The sequence below is a fragment of the Semicossyphus pulcher genome, unplaced genomic scaffold (genome assembly GCF_022749685.1).
Source record: "Semicossyphus pulcher isolate SPU_LCO1_2020_fin unplaced genomic scaffold, fSemPul1.0.p SCAF_17, whole genome shotgun sequence".
Lineage (NCBI taxonomy): Eukaryota > Metazoa > Chordata > Actinopteri > Labriformes > Labridae > Semicossyphus > Semicossyphus pulcher.
The window spans coordinates 9,923,543-9,945,411 of NW_027211681.1; the positions used below are offsets into that span (position 1 = coordinate 9,923,543).

A 21,869-nucleotide genomic window follows, 5' to 3' on the forward strand; every position below is an offset into this window, starting at 1 on the left:
CCATTGTTCACCACAAGGGGGCGGGCGAAGCACAAACCGGAAGCAGGAAATGAAGTCAACGTCGACGTGCGAAATTCAAACTTCAGTAACAAAACATCTCTGCCAGAGGGCTTTTCTCAATGGCGTATGGTTGTTAACTGATTTGACCTTCTTCCTCTCCCGTTTTCATACAAATTCAGGTAAATTCGCAATGTCAAGAAGAGTTAAACACGTATCTATTAGTTACGTACCTTACATGTTTTCCTGTTGGTAGTATTACCGTTTTTTTCGGATTTCGCGAGCTAACTTAGTTATTTTCTAACGTTAATTGGTTAGCTCGGTAGAAAAGCGTCACATTGACGTCTATTGTGAATATAAAAAGAGATGTTGTATTTCAGCTGAATGTGTTACGTTTTGAGTGCTAATACTGCTGCTACTCTAAACCGTTTTCTCCCCCGCAGGAAGGTCTTTTAACGTGCGGCTGGAGCAGGGAGGATGCCTGTGGAAAGGACGGAGCACCGCGGAGTCGACGAGCTCTACAAATACTATGAGGTTTATGAGACTATCGGGTCAGGTAATTACACACTTTACACTTTTACGTGTTTTATGATAAGAAACATCTTTGTCATAACCTCTCTAATGTTTGTTATGAACCTTGTGTGTGTTCTCAGGAGGGTTTGCTAAAGTCAAACTTGGACGCCACATCCTGACAGGAGAAAAGGTGGCCATTAAAATCATGAACAAGAAGGATCTAGGGGTAAGTCAGAGAGACCCTTTGTCCATTGTGGAAAATGTTTGAATGGAAAAGGCAACCTGACACAAAACAAAAACATTCAACAAAAAGAATAAGAACATTGACATTCAGGCGTTTATAAAATATCTATAGCCTGTTTTAAACGTTTTCCAAACCCAAAATTGATGAAGAACTTTAACATCATTATCAAATGGTTCCTCACCTCAGGATGACCTGCCCCGTGTGAAGGTGGAGATCGAGGCCATGAAGAACCTGAGTCATCAGCATGTCTGTCGTCTCTACCACGTCATAGAGACCTCCTCCCAGATCTTCATGGTGCTGGAGGTAAGTGCACAAACACAGAGACACACAGTCAGTTTGAATATGATGTTGCTATATTAAATCATTGGGCATCCTTCTCTCCTGTCTGTCCCCACTCTCCCCTCTTAGTACTGTCCTGGTGGGGAGTTGTTTGACTACATCATAGCAAAGGACCGTCTGTCTGAGGAGGAGACCAGGTTGTTTTTCAGACAGATTGTGTCTGCGATGGCCTACGTCCACAGTCAGGGATACGCACACAGGGACCTCAAACCGGTAAGAACAACCACTGATTGCATGTGAAAGATTGAAAGTACAAAAAATTTGTACTACTTTTCTGTGACTGAATATATATTTAATGACTGATGCTTGTTTCTCTGAACTGTAGGAAAACTTGCTGATTGATGAAGACCAAAACTTAAAACTCATTGACTTTGGATTGTGTGCAAAACCTAAGGTACATCACAATATTCATGTCTTATAGATCTATTGGATATAGCAGATGGAAGCTGATGCTTAAATATAAGTGTTTACATAATCATTAGTGCCTATAAATCTGTATATATCACGTCTCTCCCAGGGAGGTTTGGGGTATGAGCTGATGACGTGCTGTGGAAGCCCTGCGTACGCTGCTCCTGAACTCATCCAGGGAAGAGCTTATATTGGTTCAGAGGTGAGAGATGCCTGCGGGGGGCCTTTTTAGAGCAATCAGGGTTGTGATTTCAAGATATGTCCTCATTTAAATCCACAAAACTTGCATTTGTTTTTTACACTTCAAGTTGCGATTACCTGCCTGTTCCACAGTTCTGCTCTTTCATGGTGTCCTGACCATATTTGCTGGTGCATGACTCGGTGCAACCGAGCTGTGAAATCCTAACTGTAACACCTGAAGCTAAAACGCTGCTGTGTGCTGATGTGTGAACCTCCAGGCTGATGTGTGGAGTATGGGAGTGCTGCTGTTCGCTCTGCTCTGTGGATACCTGCCCTTTGATGACGACAACTGCATGGTCCTCTACAGGAAGATTACAGTAAGAGCGCTGGCATTTTCCCCAACAGTCTGAGATATCTGAGAATTAATCCTTTGGCATCCTGAATCCAAACTATTAAATGCAAAACATGAGTTTCATTCTATGTGATAATTAATCATTTGACCTGTGAAAAAACTAGATAGTTATACAAAGTGTTTTTCTTAATGGCTCCTAAATATCTTGTCTCCATTTTCTTCATGTAATATGTTCCCATAGTTTCACTCATCACTCTTTGGAAATATCGCTATCAAATGAAAATCCCAGACTTGGCTGCTGTTATGTTTAGGGATGCACGATATTATCGGCACGTTATCGGTATCGGCCGATATTGCCTTAAAAATTAACTATCGGATATCGGCCAACACGTCGATATCCGCCGATATAATTAACCTATAAAATAATGGGCTGCTGCATACTTGATTAAATGCCCGACCTCGGCGCAATGTTCCTGGCGCGAAGAAGACCTGCGCGGCGCAGCGTGATGACGTCACGTGTGTCTACCTGCAGCATGAGAGAGTTAGAAGCCAAAATGTCCGTGGTGTGGAAGTTTTTCAAAGTGTCCGAAATAGATCGCAAAACTGCTATTTGCAATGACGGCTCAGCTTCGGTGATGCGAGGAGGAGCCAAGGCAAAGTCTTTCAACACTACAAACTTGATTAACCATCTCAAGACCCGTCACCCCGACCGTTGTAACAAATGTGATAAGAGTATCACCATTACACTGTACGCTGATTCCAATACAGAAGAGAGTTGATGATCTCTGCAATTAGGTGTGCGGGAAAAAAATATCGGTATCGGTAATCGGCTAAAGGAGTTCTTAAATATCGGCATATCGGATATCAGCAAAAAATCCAATATCGTGCATCCCTAGTTATGTTTGTTTCTGTTTCTAGTGTATTTTTATCTCATAATTTGTTGTGTCTTTTTTTGTCTTCAGAGAGGCAAATATGATAACCCCCAGTGGCTCTCTCCAGGTAGTGTCCTCCTCCTCAACCAGATGATGCAGGTATATAATCAATCATTTTGTTTCATCCAATCTAAGTTCCCCCTTTCTTTGAGTCTTAGCCTTTTTCACTTCAAGAGTTGGCATTTAACTGCAAAGTCATCATTGCAATTAAATGCTAACACTGAAGCTAGCTCCAGTGTATCTGTCACATCATAGATGAGTCGAAGGAATTTACAAATTACACAATCGGATTAAAAAATATCTAACTCTTTATCTATCTACTACTATCTAACTCTATTTTTTTAACAGCATGTTCTTCTGTATATTTCAGACGGTTTGATGTGTAGACTTTTGTATCCTGAGTTGTAGTTTCTGTGTGTGTCCTGTAGGTGGACCCCAAGCGGCGTCTTGCCGTTCGTCAGCTGCTGGACCATCCTTGGGTGATGAAGGACTACAACAGCCCTGTGGAGTGGCACAGCAGGCAGCCGGTACACACTCACACACACTGAAACATGAAACCTCTGTTTCAAAAATAATAACCACAAACAGAAATATCACAATCACCCTTATAGGGTCTAAGTGTTTATGGGCACTTAATTGCTGTTCTGGTTCACACACAGAATGATCTGTGTTGTATTTAATGTGTACACACTGGGTCTTTTTTGTAGCTGGGCCACATAGACGAGGATTGTATCACTGAGATGGCCGTCAACATGAAGCGATCGAGGGAGAGCACCACAGCTCTGGTCAAGGAGGTCTGTGCCCTGATGTTTATTATCCAGATTAGTTGATTTTGTTGTGTTAAGATGCATATGTTAATTGTTTTCAAATTCAGAGCAAACATAATAGACTTCATATCAGATAGAGAGCATGAAAACTAATGCATCTCAACTCCTGCAGTGGCGGTATGATCAGACCACAGCCACCTACCTGCTGCTGCTGTCAAAGAAGCGGAGGGGCAAACCTGTCCGCTTGCGTCCTGAGCGAGCGGTCTGTGAGGACTCCTGCTCTCCTCTGCACCAGGGAATACAGGTCAGACTCAGGATCACAACTCCCAAAATGCTTTGGGTTTTTGACCGTCTTTACAGTACCTGTTGTAACTTACTGTTTCCCAGTTCCATGTGTTGCTGTGGATCTTATTGTCTCTCTTGCTCCCAGACTAGAGAAGCCCTTCACTACAGCGAGGATGAAGACGCAGTGATTGTGGGCTCTCTGGATTTGTGCTCAGACTACATTGATGATTGTCCGTGGATTTCAGTTACACAACATACTCCCCAGGGCGTCAGGGGTCAGCCAGATGGAGCACCGAACCCGGTATGTGAATGTTAAGCCATATTCACTTTAGGTTTTAAACCTTTTGAGCGGTGGTGTTAGAGAGTCACGCCCCTTTCCTTCAGAGAATTCTACTCATTTTGCATTTATCTCCTCTTTGTATCCCTAAAGAGACTAGCATCTCCATCAGTGGAGAGGAGATATGGTTATAGCCCGACCCCAGAGAGGGGCCGAACAACGGCACCGCACCGCCAAGAGAGGAGCGACAGAGACCAGGAGCGAATCAGTGAGAACAAGGAGAACGTGGCTGTGCAGGAGAAAGATGTTGAAATGTTCGCGTTGCCTCCTCCTCGGACTCCTGTGTCCAGCAAGAAGAATGCACGACCCAACAAGAACGTGCTGACCACACCCAATCAAAATGCTAACATCAATGGCTCTAAAACCAAAGCAGTCACACCTAAAGGTAAGAGAAGTCTCATTTACTCACCCAGTGGGAGTAATGAAGTACAGACAATGCAGGTTCACTTCATCAGGCAGTTTATTTGTACACTATAATTGTTTTTTCGCTCCAAACAAGTGCTTGAAGTTCAATCTCTATTAGATTATTTGCATTACAACTGCCCCTCTCCACGTTGCTCTCTTTCATTTATCCGTCCCTCCCTCGGTCTCATGCAGCTCTCATAATCACAAGTGCCACATCCACATGCCCCACATTTGCAAGTAAATTGTCTTCTGGTAATAAACTCATTTATTGGACCTGTTTTTATTGCAAAGCCACTCATATTTCTATGATTTAGCTGTCACTGTGCCTCTGGAAAATGGACACACACACTTGTATACACATTATCACTGTCAACTCAAAGGTGAGGTTATTATCAGGAGGCTAATTCTTTTCACTTATCTATAAATGAAGGACGCTAATATGAGTGGAGGATCATTAAAGTCTTAACTGTTTGTCAAAGTGACAAAGATGTCCGGCCTTTCTGGTTTCCTCTTTAAACTCGGCCACAAACCGGCTAACGCGCTGCGGCTGACCTAGTTGGTGTTAAACCCTGTGAAAACTGGCTCCTGCTCTCTGTGCACCCTCCTGTTCTCTGAGCTACAGTGCTGCCGACACGCTGCCTCTGACACACACACACAAACACACACACACAAACTGTGCTCTGTGTGTGTCTGTCCCTAGGCGTGTGCTGTGACAGGTGTAGCTGTCTCTTTCCTCTGCTCACTGTCCCACGTGGGCTGTAGTGACATGTGTTCTCTTGCCACTAAAGCCTAGCTCTGTCTTTGTGTGTGTGTATGTGTGTGTGTGTGTATGTGTGTGTGTGTTGTCTCTGTGTATACCAAACCTTTGTGTTCACAACATCAATGTCAAAGACAGCCAGTTCTATGCAGAAGAGCAAAGGGCTGTAGTGGTCGTTTTCTCAGTTAACCTCATCCTGGTTTATTCCCTTTGAAGAGCTTTGAGGTTTGAACAATCATCTGTCTTTATTCTCTGGACAACATTTTGTCTTTGTTTGTAAGTGAGATGCGAAGTGACTTCAAGGGAAATATTAAAGCCACAAACTATTTTTTGTTTTCCAGCAAATATAATTATTTTGCTCATGTCTTTTGCATCATGTTGTACAAATCTGCCTCACATATTTAAAGGACCAGTTTGCCGATTTTCAACCTCAGTCCTATCATGCTATTATGGGGAGCTTATGCTTCCATTATGGTAGGAAAAAAATGCAGTTTTGCTCCGTGCCTTTGGAGGATGCTATCCGCTTCTCCAATGGAGCTGGCTAAACTACACTTCCTCAATTTAGGTCGCCCGCCTCCGATGTCATGTGTCGTTCAAAATCATCAGGTTTGAAATGTAGACTGCAGACCTGAAGATTTTTTAGATGATCCACCGGTATATTCCTGTCATATTGCAGACTCTGCGACGCTCTGAGCCGTTGCCTGCAGTGAAATGATAGTATTTAATTCCAGTGTCTCTCGCTGGGCCATTCCTTTCAGAGGGAGGGGCGCAATGCACGCTGGGTGTTGTAGGAATGTAGAATGGGCGAAACCACGAGCTGCTTGGACAACTTTCTCCACAGCTATGGCGCCAATTTCAAATATTATTGCTTCTATCGATTACAGAGAACACCAGCTTTGACTGACAGAGGCTTTTTCAAGGGGCCAATTGCTCCTTTAAAAGGCTGCAGTTAGTCCAAAACCCAATTATATAAGATTTATTTAAGTGTAAGACACAGAAAAAAACAGCATTTTTATATGTGAAATGAATCAATTATGTGTGTGTTTCTGTTCTGTGTGTGTTGTAGGTGGAGGCAGTGCCTCTAAAGAGCAACATAAGAAGAAAGAAACAGAGAGCAAGGAGAGCGCAAACATCGAAGTACTAGCCTTCAGTCCTGAGAGGAGGTGAGTGTGTGGCTGGATGGATGGAAGCTCTGAGGTAAAAGAAAGGGAGTCAGAAGTCGGGGGACGAGTACGTAAGCGGCCTAATAGATATACTGACAAGAAAGGGGGAAGATGGGAATCCAAAATTCACATTTAGGGCTGATGAAATCTTTAGGGAACCATAATACAAAGGGGCCATTTTACCAATATGTTATTGGCAGAAACAAGAGTGTCAAAAACATGTTTCTATTTCTTTAAACTGAAATCAGTCAACCTGTGAACTAGCTGTAGGATTTGGAAAGACCAGTTTTATCAAATTCTCTAACATTCAAAGCGACATGGGATCCTGTCTCCTCCCAGGTCTCGCTCTTTGGACCTGGCTGTTACGGGAGACAGCGGGAAGAAGAAGAGAAGCGGGAAGATGTTCGGCTCCCTGGAGAGAGGCCTGGACAAAGTGATCACTATGCTCACTCCCAGCAAGAGACGAGCCCTGCGGGACGGCCCGCGCAAGATCAAGGTATAGAGAAATCGCACACAACTTGTTTCACATCTTTGTCACCCACAAGCATCGAGACATCACAACACTTCTGTGTCTGCTTCTCTAGGCGCAGTATAACGTCACTCTGACCAGTCAGATCAACCCAGACCAGGTGCTGAACCAGATCCTGTCCATCCTGCCGGAGAAGAACATCGACTTCACACAGAAAGGGTAAAAAAAACATTCATGTCTTATCCACCTTTTGTCATTAGTCGAAACAGTCTTTGATCCAGTCTAAATGTTTATGTGTCGTCTTTAGGTACACCCTCAAGTGTCGGACATATGGTGATTTTGGCAAGGTAACCATGGAGTTTGAGCTGGAGGTGTGCCTGCTGCAGAGGCCGGAGGTCGTCGGCATCCGCCGCCAGAGGCTGAAGGGAGACGCCTGGGTCTACAAGCACTTGGTTGAAGACATCCTCTCCACATCCAGCATCTAAATTATGCACTTTCCTGCACTATCGCTTCCTGTTCTAAGATGCCATGGTTGTGGGTTCTCTGGACTACAATGACTACCTGTGGTTTCCAGTCACACAGAATACAAAACAGGGGGTTAGCCAGATGAAGCCACAATCAACAAAGGCACAGTATGTTAAAGATCCTCACAGATTAGGTTTGGGTTAAAAACGCTGTCTTTAGGCTTGTTAGCAGAGGTGGTATCGCACATGAATGATCGGTCCTTAATTATCCAGAGTAAATATTTAAACCTGTCCTCAGGCCAGCCTGCAATGCCCAGAGACCATGTTACATTAGAACATGTAGAATATTGTTGTTTTACTTCCTTTCTTCCTCAGATGAATTTGATCTCGGTCAATCCTCTGGAGACGAACGTGTATATGTATGAAATGTAACAACGCTGTTTACAGCATACCTTCTGGCTACGCATTTCCATATTTATGTCTCGGTGTTGTTGTTCAGGTGCTTAACTTGATTGAATAACAGAAAGAAGCAGAGCATTACTAATTTACTGTCATTGTTTTTTGATGTACATGTGTTTACATTCCTCCCATCCTGACATGTTTTACGTGTTCGTCTCGTATGAAGCGTCTTCTTCTTATTTCTTATCCGTGCTTGTCTTGTTTTTAAACTGTCACATTGTGTCTGTAAGAAGTCTACTGACGTATAAAGGAGCAGAATAAATGGTTTGTGGTTAATGTGATACGCCTGAGACACATGATTGAGATGCAGTTATTTACTTCCTTGACATCAGATGTGCTTTTTTTCTCTTCATTCAGCAGTTTGATGGAGCAGTGGTGTGTTTTACACTCTGTCGTCGTCCTTCTGTTCCTCTAGTCTTCACTCCCGTTTACTACAGTTTGATGGTGACAGATAAGCTTAATTTTCCCCTGCCAGTAAAGTAAGTGGTGAAAGGTGTCAAACACTTGTGATGTTTCATCAATCTGAGAGCGCACGTTAAATAAAAACAGTAAAATTCAACATTTTTATGTTTGAATAATTGACAAAACTTTTGGTTATTAAACTACAAGAATTTCTGTTACAACTCAAATGAAGAACAATGATTAATCTTTGACACTCACAATGGTGGCTGATCATTGTTATGGCAGAAGCGGCTGTAGGAGTGTGATTGTTATGACTGACTGAACGACTATATAATGATGATCATTGCCTGCAACATCTGATCACAGCGAATCTCCGCTCCTCTCCCCTCCTGTCTCTAACTGAGATGCCACTTAGTCTAACAGAGCTGCAGCTGACTGGCGTTTATTAGTGGCAGGTTCTCCTTGGCATCTCAGCAGGGAGGGATAGGGCAACAGGGGGGTTGAGGTAATGATAAGGGGAGGTTTAACCTTAATGGAGTCTGAGGAAGGGTGGGTGGTGGGCACGGTAGTTTAAGACAGGGGTGAAGGTTGGGCAGATGAAGAAAAAACATCTTCAGCTGATTTCCTCCATAATTTTTCAATGGTGTAACGACTCCTGCTGGGCGGAGGTTGGAGGATCAGAGCTGTGTGTGTGTGTGTATGTGTGTACAACAGCTGGAATAAAAGCGAGCTGACACCTTTTCACACATAAGGATTTCCCCTCCTTGCTCACTGTACCCTGTTTATTCCTCTCCTCTGTTTCGTACAAATAATACGAGAGAAAGACAACAACATGAGCCACCTTTTTCAAAAAAAATTCTGTTAGAAATGTGGCTCTAAACGATGAATTTGAAGCCTCATATTGTTGTATAACGTCTCACTATTAACAAGCACTATTAGGTTGATAATCCAGGGTTTAAATCCTGTTGATATCCACTAATTATTACGAGATGCATGAAATGATTCATTGTCCCTCCACTCAAACAGGTGGCGCTGAAAAATCCAGCCCAGCCTGGTTTGAGAACCAGGGCAGGAGAGCATGTTTGCACAATGTCCTGAGGAGGATTATTGAATTAAAGACTTTTAGTAGAATACAGGGCAGTGTGAAACCTGCAGAGGAGCCAGTACGTTGATTTGGGAGCAGTGTTGGGTAAGTAGGGATATAAATTAAACTTCTGCAGAGTTATTAAATCACTGCGTTGTTTAACTGTTTCCTTTGTTTTACTCAAGCTTGTGAGAGTAAAGGTGTGTTGGTGAAATGAGACTTCTGCTGGCCATCGCTCTCGCCCTTCTGTTCCAATGTGAGTCCATGTTTCCTGAAAAAAGTGGTGATACTGATTTAGTCCAACAATTCTGCTTGTTTTTTTCATTGTCAGCCAAACTCTTTTCTTTCAGTTCCTCTGACTGCATATCTTTACTCATTTTCAGGGCTTCACAATGCTCAGGCGCCTGATGACACTGGAAATCCTTGTGAGGTAAGTTGATGCAAAGGAATGATAAAAGTTAGTTAAAGCTCCTGTGAGCAGTTTTTTCACTGGTTATGAAACAAACCAAGCAAACCAGACCATCAGCGACAAGATTGATTATTTCTATATAGTTATTTTTAATGCCTGAAACTGCTGACGGGGGGTAGGTGTCAGTCGAAGCAATTAACTTCACGTTGCCTTTGTTTATATTTTCCAGGGCAGAAATTTAAAGTGAGTGATGCATATGAATGTTAAAGAAAGCAGAGATGAGATGAGATTTTATGTTAAAAACCATCACTTAAGCATGTACAGTAGTGTTGGAAACTATGGCTCTTTGAAGGGAGCCGGAACTTATGGCTCCGTTCCTATCCAAGAGCCGCTCATCGCTCTCTTTTTTCAGACTTGCGAAATGCCTGAGATATATTCTACCGTGTCAACACACACGCTTAAAATTCTGCGCTTTTGAAATGTGAAAGGAAACAGCAGAATAATTTAGGAACAATTAATCAGTGTAATTGACTTGCCAATACTTTATGATATAACTGACTACAGAGATGTCAACAACAAAAACAACAAACTTATAATTTCACACTATGTTGTGGTAAAATGATTCCGCTGCACGTGACCCAGTATAGTGGACTTGCAGTTGAAAAAAGCTGCTTGTGGTAATTCAGCTTTAAGGGGAGGGGCAGGCAGTGAAATTTGGGCACAACTATAAGAAGAACGACTCTCACCTATGACTCAGTTCCCATCATTTGGACCAAAGAGTCCTTCAAAAGAATCGGATCCTTTGCGAACGTCACAACACTAATGTACAGGACAACATCAGCAAAGAGAAAAGAGGTACTGCTTTGTCCGCAGGAGTCGCCAAAATCGACGCAAACTGAAAGTTCCTCCCAGGAGCTTAAAAGATGGGGTATTATGCTGTTTCACATTTTACGACATATATATAATGTTACAGTGTTGGATGTCCAGACTAAACGTGGGTGAAGTTTCAAATCTGTAGGTAAAAGTATGTTGGAGGCAGGCTGCTGTGAACACCAGGTTTCACACAGTTTTTTCTACACGCTGAACTTTGTGACATCACAAAGTGCAGCCTCGGAGAGCAGGCCAATCAGTAGAAAGTGGGCTTGTAGGGGCGGGGTTTCTGAAATGGACGGAGCTGACTGAGTCTTTTCAGGCAGAGGCTGTATGTGGGCCTGCCCAGAGTGAGTTTATTTAACTGAAAATTATGCTAAGCTACTCCACAGGTATCACAGAGTGAAACATGAAGCTTGAAATTAGCATAATGCCCCCCTTTAAGTCCCACTTGCGCTGTATTACAGTGTTTCTGTTACAAACAGATCACAGAGCATTTAGCAGTTAGCTAACTAGCTAGTTTAGCCAGATATTTCCCCCAGGAGTAGGTAGAGACCAAAAACAGAGCTAAAGAGCGTAAATATAGATATAGAAGCACTGCTTTCATCACAGTTTTATGTTTCATTTTTATCTTTTAGGCCGTCTCCTCTCGTGCGGCAGCCGTGTCCCTCCTCTTATCTCCTCTGTCTCTGTACTCCTGGCTGACCTCCACACTCCTCAGACTCATCCTGTCCGTCCCCGCTCTGGTCCTCACCTCCCTCCATCACTCCCTGCTGCTGCTCCTGGCCTGGCCTTGGTGCATTGCCTCTGTCTGCCTGTCCCTGCTTTTGACTTGTCTGCACGGCGCCCTGTACCTGCTTCACCTGGCCCTGGTGATCGGGGTGGGGGCCATTTTGATCCTCCACAAAATGGCTGACAGCGACACCGCTAAGGAGGAAATGTTGCAGCTGCAGAAGAAAGCGGAGAAGCGTCACTTTAAATCCAGACTGAGGTTGTTTGGTCGCAGAGTTGGCTGAGTCCTGCTGTGAAACGTTCTTATTGTTTTTCTTTGATTAAAAATCCACCTTGGTTTGTTCAGACCTTCTTTAAGCTCCATTTATTTAATGAACATACGTCTGCAGCTGTTTTTACATAGTATGTGTGTTTAAATTGGCTTTGGGAAACTTTGTAGGAAGCAACAGGGGAAAAAAGCACTGATTAGTGTGTGTCCTCGTGACCTAAATGAGGGTGAAAATATATCTGCTAGTTGCAGTTGTCCGGTTATCTATCTCTCTCATTTGCTCTCCACTCGTGTTTAAATAGGGCCGCCCAATTATCTGCGGATTGTTGTGCTGTTTTCTTCCCATCTGCAGATGTTATCATTAGACATGCCTGTCAAGTGGAGATGAGTGGATAAGAGAAAAACAGAAAGGAATAAGATCATTTTTTGCTGCATTCATTGTGCCTTTAAATGTGTGTGTTTATACAGCGCGGGGCATGCAAACCATATTCCTGAAAAACACTAATAAAGGAAGTTAACAGGGAGAGAAACTACATGTGGTGTAAGGCAGCGAATGCTTGGCCAAGCAGTAAACAGCGTGAGGCTCTCAGATCTCAGGGAAGCATTAAAAACTGCACGGAAAAACAATTTTATCAAAACTATTAACACTCCAGCCTGAGGACGCAGCCGTAAAAAGTAATGGGTGAACTTTGTGTGCTGTTGTAAACGTGTGTGAGCGTGTGTGAACGAGACAGACAGAGAGACAGAGGGGAAATGAGGCTGGATCATAGAGATTTATTACATGGCCGTGGCATCCTAATTAGCATAAAGACTGGACCGGCCCACTCAAGCAGAGAATTAAAAACCTTAATTGTGCTGTAAGCCTTCCTCTCTCTTTCCCACTGTTGACTCTACTTCATTCCTTTCGCATTTGTCTCTGCCCGCTCCTCCGCCCGCTCTCCTCTCTGCTTATGAAGTAGCCTCCGTCCATGCTGTTTAATTGTTGGTGATAAATGGGAAGCGGGATGTTTGTAATTGTCTCAGAGATGGGGGAGAGAGGAGCACAGAGATCATCTGCAGGAAAGAGAGGAGAGTTTTCCTATTTTAACAGAGGAGAGTGAGGAGGTCGTTTATCAAATGTTTGTTTGAAGGAGGGAAATTAGCTCGGCAGACACAGGCGGGGAAGTGTTAGTGATCCCTGGCCAGACCGGGCCTACATGAGGAGCCACGGCAACAATCACACCACATGCATAAAGGATGGTAGAAGGGAGAAGTTTGCATGTCGACACGGTTTCATAAGAGTTATAAATATACTTTGTAGCCATTATTACAGTGGCCGACAATGGCAAAAGCCGTGCAACGATTTTCTATTTGGAGAAAGAGGCTGCAGTTTCAGGAACACATGCACAAGTAAAAAACAAAAGCAACTTGAAAAACAGCTCGCAAAAAGCTTAAACAGATGCATTAACAGCTAACAGAGAAGAATATATTAAACACAACAATTTTTCTCCAATTCTCCTGTTTTCTTGACTTTCAGCTCCTTGGGCCTAAATTATCTAGCTAGCTATAACTGTAACTTCTATAATTTCTTTTAGCACATTGTTTTATTTATTTATTTTTGCCCCAGACTTTGTTTTTTTTGGTTCATTGTCACTGCTCTTATGCCACAGCAGGAAAATGTCTGTGGTGTAAACCTTCCTGTACACCAGCGGCACACAGACACAGTTAGCAGCCAGCTAGTGCACAGAGGGGAGCATTTAGCAGTTGGCTAACTAGCTAGTTTAGCCAGATATTTCCCTCAGGAGTAGGTAGAGCTCCAGATATATTGTAATGATGGCATGCTGGAGGAATTGAGAGGCTAATGCAGCCATAAGCTTTAATACCAATGTTGTGTGAGAATATATTTGAAAAGCACTGCTTTTATTGACATCAATACCATTTTTCATCACTATATGTCACTAGTCAAAAACAAACTGCAACTAAAAAAAAACATTATCAATGCATTAACAGCAAATAGTTAAAAACACACAAACCCAGCAAACAAAAGAAAATGCTGCAAATAAATTAACCAAAATAAAAGCCTCCTAATTCTCCTAATGGAAACAGTTTGGGCCGTTGCAGTGTGTTTGACTTGTCCGCCACTCTACATTATAGCTCTCTAGGCTAGACTTTTGATTTGGATTTAATAATCTCAAACAGTGGATCAAATTTATGTAAATTAAATCAGCTCCCAGTGATCTCTGGGAAATGTAGTCCAAAAACACTACAGTAAACATTAAAGGAGCAATTGGCCCCTGTCAGTCAAAGCTGGTGTTCTCTGTAATCGATAGCAATAATATTTGAAATTGGCGCCATAGCTGTGGAGAAAGTTGTACAAACAGTTTGTGGTTTCGCCCATTCTACATTCCTACAACACCCAGCATGCATTGCACCCCTCCCTCTGAAAGGAACGGCCCAGCGAGAGACGCTGGAGTGAAATACTACCGTTTTCGCTGCAGGCAACGGCTCAGAGTGGCACAGAATCCGAAATATGATGAGAATATACCGGTGGATTATCTAAAAGATCTTCAGGTCTGCAGTCTACATTACAAACCTGATGATTCTGAACGAGACATGACATCGGAGGCGGGCGTCCTACATTGAGGAAGTGTAGTTTAGCGAGCTCCCTGGCCTCCGCCAGATGAGGCGTTTTACGTAGTCTGGTGGAGGTTTTCCAGGGCCCATTGGAGAAGCGGATAGCGTCCTCCAAAGGCACAGAGCCAAATTGTATTTTTTTCTACCATAATGGTATTAACTCCCGATAATAGCATGATAGGACTGAGGTTGAAAATCAGTGAACTGGCCCTTTAATAGAAAGAATAAAGACATAAGCATATTTAAGCAAAACAAACCGTGGTCAAAACTTAATGTGCTTAGCTTAAGTTTAGCTTAGCTGCTAACGTATTAAGTTCTAAGACGATAATCAGGCATAAGAGAGGGGGTGAGGTAGACGGGGAGCACAGCAGTGAAAGGTTTCTCTGGAGGAGGAGGAGGAGGAGGAGGAGGAGGAGGAGGAGGAAGTGTGCTGCGAGGGTCAGTCCTGTTTGTGCGTCTCTGCTGTCAAAGCCTCTCCTGCAGCAGCAGACGAGGTTAAGACTTCAGAGGCCGACCCCTCTCACACTGCCTCTCCCTCAGCACTGACAGCTCGCCCACACACACACACACACACACACACACACACACACACACACAGACAACAGTACTCCCAACATGCATTGTCTTAAACTTTCCACTTTACCCCAGTCCTCCTCCTACCTCCTTTTTAACCTCTCTGCCCTTCCTCTCGATCTCCTCCTTCCCCTCTCCGTCTCCTCTTCTCCCTCTGCTTCAGTTTCTCTCATTGTTCTCTATCTTTCTTCTTCTTCTTCTTCTTCTTCTCTCTCTCTCTAATTGGCCTCCGCTAGGTTAGCTTAGACAGGCCTATTCATCATAGCACTATCCTCAGAGACAAACCCTCAGGGAGCCGGGGGGAGATAGACAGAGTCAGACGGGAGGGCGAGAGGGTCTGCCGCTTGTCAACCCACTCCTCTTTCCCTTTTTTTCCTCCTCCTTTCTCTCTTTTCTGCCGCGCTCCTCTCTCTGTAGATGTCAGTTTTGCAGAGGGGAGAGGGGGTGCGGGAGGTGGAGGGGGAGGGAGGGGATGTAGACACATTAGTTAGGCTATTAGTTCAACAAGCTGCTTCCATGCCTGTCAATGGTCCAACATCCACACACACACACACACACACACACACTGTACTCACGTCTGACATTTGTTACATGTAGTATCTGTGTGAGCGAGTGATTGTGAGTGACGGGCCGAGGGAGGAGGAAAAACTTTACATGGAACTACGTGTCTCGTCATCCCGTGTGTCCGGGGGGCCTTAATGAGTGAAACACGGCACATAAGCACTCTGTACAAACCTCGCTCATCCTTACCACTGTCACTGTGTTATCATCATCCCTGTGACTCCAGTGTGTGTGTGTGTGTGTGTGTGTGTGTGTGTGAACATGGACGCTGCTGTAAAGGGCAATGAGAGGCATGTAAAAGCTCGTTCTGTGAGGTCCGAATGTCTTCTGTGAAAAGGTCAAAGCACATTTTTTCACTGCGAGTCTGTCAGAGTTTCTCTGCCTCTGATGAGCCGACAGTCAGAGCAGCAGAGGACCGGCTTCTCTCTGACTCTGTGGATTATAAAAGCCTTGCTCGAGTTGTACAGTAATGAAACCGAATGATTAAAGGTGATGATTGGAAACAGGTGGAGTTCAATTACTTTGACGCCTCATTTTGGTGGCGCTGGTTTAGCTCAGTTAGTAGAGCAGCTGCCCGGAGTACAGAGGCTATATATATAGTCCTCGATGCAACGGCTGCAGGTTTGACTCCCACCCTTAGCTCCTTGCTGCATGTCATTCCCTACTCTTCTCCCAATATTTCCTGTGTCTCTCTTCAGCTATCTTACCAAAAATAATCTTCTAAAAATCTCTAAAAATGGAGCAATGTCTGTATGCAGGCCCTCATCAAAGTTTGTGTGACAGTTGAGTTGGTTCTGGCATCTGATTAGGATGCCTCCTGGGCGCCTCCCTGTGGAGGTTTTCCAGGCACGTCCAACAGGGAGGAGACCCCAGGGTAGACTCAGAGCTCGCTGGATGGATTATATATCCCACCTGGCCTGGGAATGCCTTGGGATCCCCCAGGTGGAGCTGGAAATTGCTGCTAGGGAAAGGGATGTCTCGGCTAACTTGCTTAGCATGCTGCCACCGCAACCCGACCCCGGATAGGTGGAAGAAAATAGATGGATGGACTAAGTGATGTGTAATTCAGCCAATAGTGAGATTTTAGGGGCTGTAAAATGTGATTACAAAGAAAAATACATTGTTTGAAGATTGGAACCACTGCTTTGAAACATTACATTTGACCTACAAATAATCTTACTTATGTATAATTCTGGTTTATTACAACTTATTTTACCAGAGCCCACTTCCTGAGTAAATCTCTTCATTTTGGACGATTACGGACAAAATCAGGATTTACTTTGAAACCCAACTTTCAGTGAAATGCAGGAAGTACCATAAGGTTAGGGACAATTGAGGTGTCAATTTGGCATGTAGCATGTCTGACTTCTGCAGGCTAATGTTAGCATTGTGAAGTTTCTTAACAACAGAATGACCCGGACAGGGTTAGGAGTAAGGTGTGGTTTTGGTTAAAACACAGTACTGTAAGGAAACTACAAAAGAAGAAGGTAGGATCAGTTATGATCATGACCTAACGTATGTTGATTAATATTACTCAACTTTGACTTTTTTCTCTTTCAGACACAAGAGCCCCTTTTACATTGCAATTCTACCACAGCGTAGTAACGAAGCTCGGCCGTTACACCGCCTTTACCATTTTACATTAGACCAAGCAGTGCCGGCTGCGCAAGGAATCACATACAAACACACAGCGCTGTTCAGCCCTGCCGGCTCAGATGTTTACACTGACGCTGTTTCACCTCTGTTCCGCCTCTGTTACTACTTCTGATGCCAACTCATGTTGCCAACTCGGAGGCGGAACGACTTCATCCCACGATTCTACCTCCGAGTGTTTTACATTGAAGACGAGACGTAACACAGGCGTAATACTCACGCCTTGATCTGGCAGTGTAGAAGGGGCTGAACCCTGGTCTCCTGGGTGAAAACTGTTTGACCTCTTTACCACCACATCCACCTCCTGATGTAGACTTTTCTGCTATTAATACTATGTCACCAGTCGTATGACCACTAGGCGTTGAGTCCTTTATACAAATATAATAACGTTCTGCATGTTCATACATTTCAGAAGTGCCTTTGGTATTACTACAACTATAATGAAAGATGTATCTATGAAATAAGTACTAAATTGTTGTAAGCATAATGAATCCTTAAAATAAAGAATACAAAATGACAAATATTGATCCTGCCTGTTGCTTATAATTACTTCTGAATACAGGACAAAAGCACTCATGGAGATAAACAGTACAGAGAGCAAAGATATCAGAGAGAGCAGAGATGCTAACGCAGCGGCAGTCATGAATATGCAGCACGTGTATTAGCACACTCCCTGCTCCGTCCTTTTCTCCGTATTTCTGTTTCTCTCCTCTTTCCCCTCTCTCACTCCTAATATCTCTTCAGCATCTCCTCTTCTCACCCCCCCCCCCTCTCCTGTATGAGCCCCTCTTCACTAATCAGCCAAGGCCCAATTATACTCAGTTGGCCCCCACACCTCCTCCCTGCAGGGGCTCTGGAGGGCCAAAAAATACCGATGCTGACTGACGTTAATTTGCATGACTTCTTGGCCTCCATAAGTACCACTGTTGTCTCTCTCCTGCTCCTGTATGGGGAGCCGGAGGAGGAGAAGGAGGAGGAGGAGGCGGAGGAGGTGGGGGAGAGGTAGAACATGTCAGTACCTAGTCATGTTATGTAATCTGAAGCAATAGCAGGAGAGTGAAGAGGGCAAAGGGTGTGGCTCTGCTTTCTAACTAAGTGAACACTGTCAAACCTCAGGCAGACACTGACCTGACAGATCCTGCATCAGCTGTCAGACAAACACAATGCATGTTGGGCCAAATGTCGTCTCCTAGCGTGGCCTTCCTTTCCTCCTTAACTTTATATCATTGTGCTTTTGTCACATGCGTCAAAGGCACAGAGGGAGAACGTCTACCTTAAGGGCCCTGAAGGCACCGTTATGTGTGATAATTAGTTTCTGGTGTTTGATTAATGGCACATTCGTTCATGGATGCATGTCAGCACAAATATACTGTTTAGGCCTGTGGGGAAAAAAAGGGTTGGAAGAACTCGTGTGGAAGGACCCACTGGGGCCCACAGCTCAGTGTGCCCCAAGGCCCCGTAGGAGCTTGCTCCGGCCCTGCTCGCTGTAATAAAACACTCATTGTTAACTTCTTCACAGGTTTTAATGCTTTATGATTTCTTTCACAACCCGGGGCTGCCTAGAGTTGGCATGTAACCAAAAGGACACACACACATGCACACACAAAGGCGCACCGTGCCGCTCATGTGTCCTGGGCAGGCACCCAAGCCGCGGACAGCCCGGCCTGTGTCTCAAGCTGGGTTTGTGCTGTTTTCTGTGTGCGTGGCGTGTTGTCGCCATGTCGCGGCTTGTGTCCTATTATCACCCTTCTCCCCCCTTCCTCCCACCACTCCTCCTTTAATCTTAACACACACACACGCACGCACGCACACACACCTCTGCCCCCTCTTGGACTCGGCCCGCAGCCAAGACTGCAGCAGTGGGACACTACATTGACTCAGAGTGGTGGGGTGAGGAGAGGGAGGGGTTTAGATCGGTGTGCCCAGGATGAGAGCTGTGCTGCGGGGTCACACTGAGACACGAGCAGCCTCCTGCTCTGGAAGTCTCCGCTGTCTGGATGTGGAGGAATGTGGTATTTAGAGCAGCAATCAGGATGTGTGTGTCTAAGTACTGACACCGGAGCTTTAACTTCCAAAAAATTATTTTTTATTCTGAAGGACCAATAAAATTATGGCAAATATTTACAAATAATTACTTCTTAGCTTCACATTACAGGTACATAAATGGAATAATTCACCAACAACAGTCACTCAGGTGGACGGATGGACAGGTACACAGACTGAGTATGAGGAGATGCATCAAGCAAACTGCAATTTAATATTTCACATAAACCCAGGAAATAAAATAACAATAATATTAACAATAGAAATGTGAAAAATAAGCGTAATATCAAATTCACAATTTATTTCCAGTTTTCTGAACAGAATTGGGAACAAATAAAGAAAACAGAATCAGAGAGAGAAATCAAGTGATATGATATCTTTGGCAAATTCGCACTGCAGTAAAATACATTCAAATATTAAGACAACACACGACACACGAAGAGAAAAAACACCAAGTTTTGTTTGCAACTACTAGAAAATCGAATAAAAAACATACACATTTTCTTAAAGAAGCTTTTCTTTTACTTTTTTTTAAATCCTCCCTTTCCAGAATATTTGAAGGCATTTCTTATCTTCATTTTGTGTTTGTATCTGTAAGTCTTTTCTGCTCTTTTATAGGTTTTTTTGTACAAGAATCTATCATTTAAAACAGGCATCACAGGCTTTGGTGAATGTTACAGATATGTTTTCTTTTTGTCGCGTTGGATTTTCGAGAAGCTGAATTGTTAAAACCGAATTTTCGTTGGATGTCTTTCTTTCTGTCTTTTGTTCATTTTTTTTGTTTTTTTACAGATATAAGTATCTCTTTAACACCCCAGATAGGAAGCCATGGACACAAGAAAACTCCAGATTGTTACACGAAAGGCCACAGTAAGGTGAAAAATCATGTTCTCTTTTTTTTTTTTTTTTGATTGAAACATCTGCTTAAAAAGCACAGTTGATTTTTGTAGGCTGAGTCCTGCGTATGTACGTCTCCTCTTCCACAGTTGAATAATATTAAGATGTACAGAACATTGGAACACTTCAGTATGAGATCTGTCCAGAGCCTAGTTATATCAGCGAGCATGAAACAGATTGTGCCACTAATTGCTGTCAAGATGTGATGCTGAAATCCCCTCAGGTTTCACCGAGGCAGTAGCCATCTTTATGGATTCATATTGAGATACAGTCAGGCGCTGAGAAATCATAATAAAGGAAAAAAAACCTCATTTGCATTTATTTCAGTTTCCTTTTTGATTTGGAGCGGGGTGATGCGATTGTGTTGTCATGGACAGTAAAGTGTAGCAAAGCTGGAGATGAAGTGTCTTCGTTTGATCTGAAACTGGTGTTTCGGCTTTAAGCGCTCTTTAAATACAGGGAGGAAAACAGAAGAATAGATGCAATCTCACAGAATATTTCTCGCCAAATAAAGATACCGACCGGCAGCAATATTGCCATTGAAATGACCTCGCTTTGGCACAAAACACCCCGCTTCATTCCCATGCAGGGTTTCTGACAGGACAGTGAGCATTACGTCTGAATAGTCAGAGAGAAAAGTAAGAAAAGGATTAATAAGGCTGTCTGAGGAACGACGGAGGACTTTTGGAGGAAGGTCACGGGCCTGAAATCAACAGAATACTTTTAATATTCCTAATCCTGGTGGTGTGGCAGTTCTACAGGAGGGGAGGCGAGGAGGGAGGGACGAGAGCTTGAGATATGATGAGATTAGGGCGGAGGGAGGGGGAGAAAAAGACGGTGGGAGCTTCTGATGGCACAGCAGGTTTGGCCTCCCCTGGGGAACACGGGGGCACGAGAGGGGGGGGCGATCGACACTCCGCAAAGGACAAAGGGAGGGAGAGAGAGTGCGTGTCTGTACTTATACGTATGTGTGTGTGTGTGTGGCCTCTGCCCGCCGTGCTTCCTACACCACCACCCACAATGACAGTCCCCCCTCAACGCTGCAGTCAATGTCACGGCCGCCAATCGAAACAACCGCGGGCCAATGAGAACTCCTCCTCTCCACATGTGAACCAATTAGGTCAAAGCAATGGCAAGGCAAGCCGTGTCACTATGAGATGCATGGTTAACAAATAATCCTGTTAATGTATCAGTGGATTCTTGGCTACACCAGGGAACGGGGCGGCGAATATGGACGGTTTGGTTTCGCAGCTACTTGCGAGCGGACACGGGAGGCACGGCTGGATTCGCCTCCTCAAGGAGAACGACTTTAATCAATACTTCTTCATGTTCACATCAGTGTGTGTGTGTTGGTGAAAAAGGGTGTAATTAATTTATAAGACGCTCTAGTTGAATAAGGAGTAATATCAATGGACAGACTTCTATAGTATCTGTCACTGCTCGGCCTTTTTTCTGTATTTTTTGTGACCTTTTTCAGTTTCCAGTCCTTGTGGGTCCTGTTCAGCCCAGAACAAGGGCCTTGTATCACATTCCTGCATGGATATCTCCCAGAATGCAACATTACAGTCAGAGATCACCTAAAAAAATTTGCTATGGAAGAACGTTGAAAAATAAAACTCCTATATTGGATGGTTGGAAACATTTTTAGGGACATTGAAGCTGAAAAAAGATATCAAATGGCTAAGTAGAAACA

The 21,869-nt window shown here is 43.8% G+C and overlaps 1 protein-coding gene across 1 annotated transcript; it reads left to right on the forward strand.

Annotated features, from left to right (window-relative positions):
• The first annotated feature begins 115 nt into the window (after positions 1–115).
• Positions 116–8,342, forward strand: melk (maternal embryonic leucine zipper kinase). The gene is made up of 18 exons (XM_069666149.1): positions 116–179; positions 441–553; positions 651–736; positions 941–1,057; positions 1,163–1,306; positions 1,419–1,487; positions 1,611–1,703; positions 1,960–2,058; positions 2,996–3,064; positions 3,394–3,492; positions 3,673–3,759; positions 3,905–4,036; positions 4,163–4,318; positions 4,448–4,739; positions 6,583–6,679; positions 7,019–7,175; positions 7,264–7,367; positions 7,456–8,342. The coding sequence occupies exons 2-18, from the start codon at positions 475–477 to the stop codon at positions 7,631–7,633; spliced, it is 2,058 nt and encodes a 685-aa protein (XP_069522250.1). The 5' UTR covers positions 116–179; positions 441–474; the 3' UTR covers positions 7,634–8,342.
• The last annotated feature ends 13,527 nt before the right edge of the window (positions 8,343–21,869 follow it).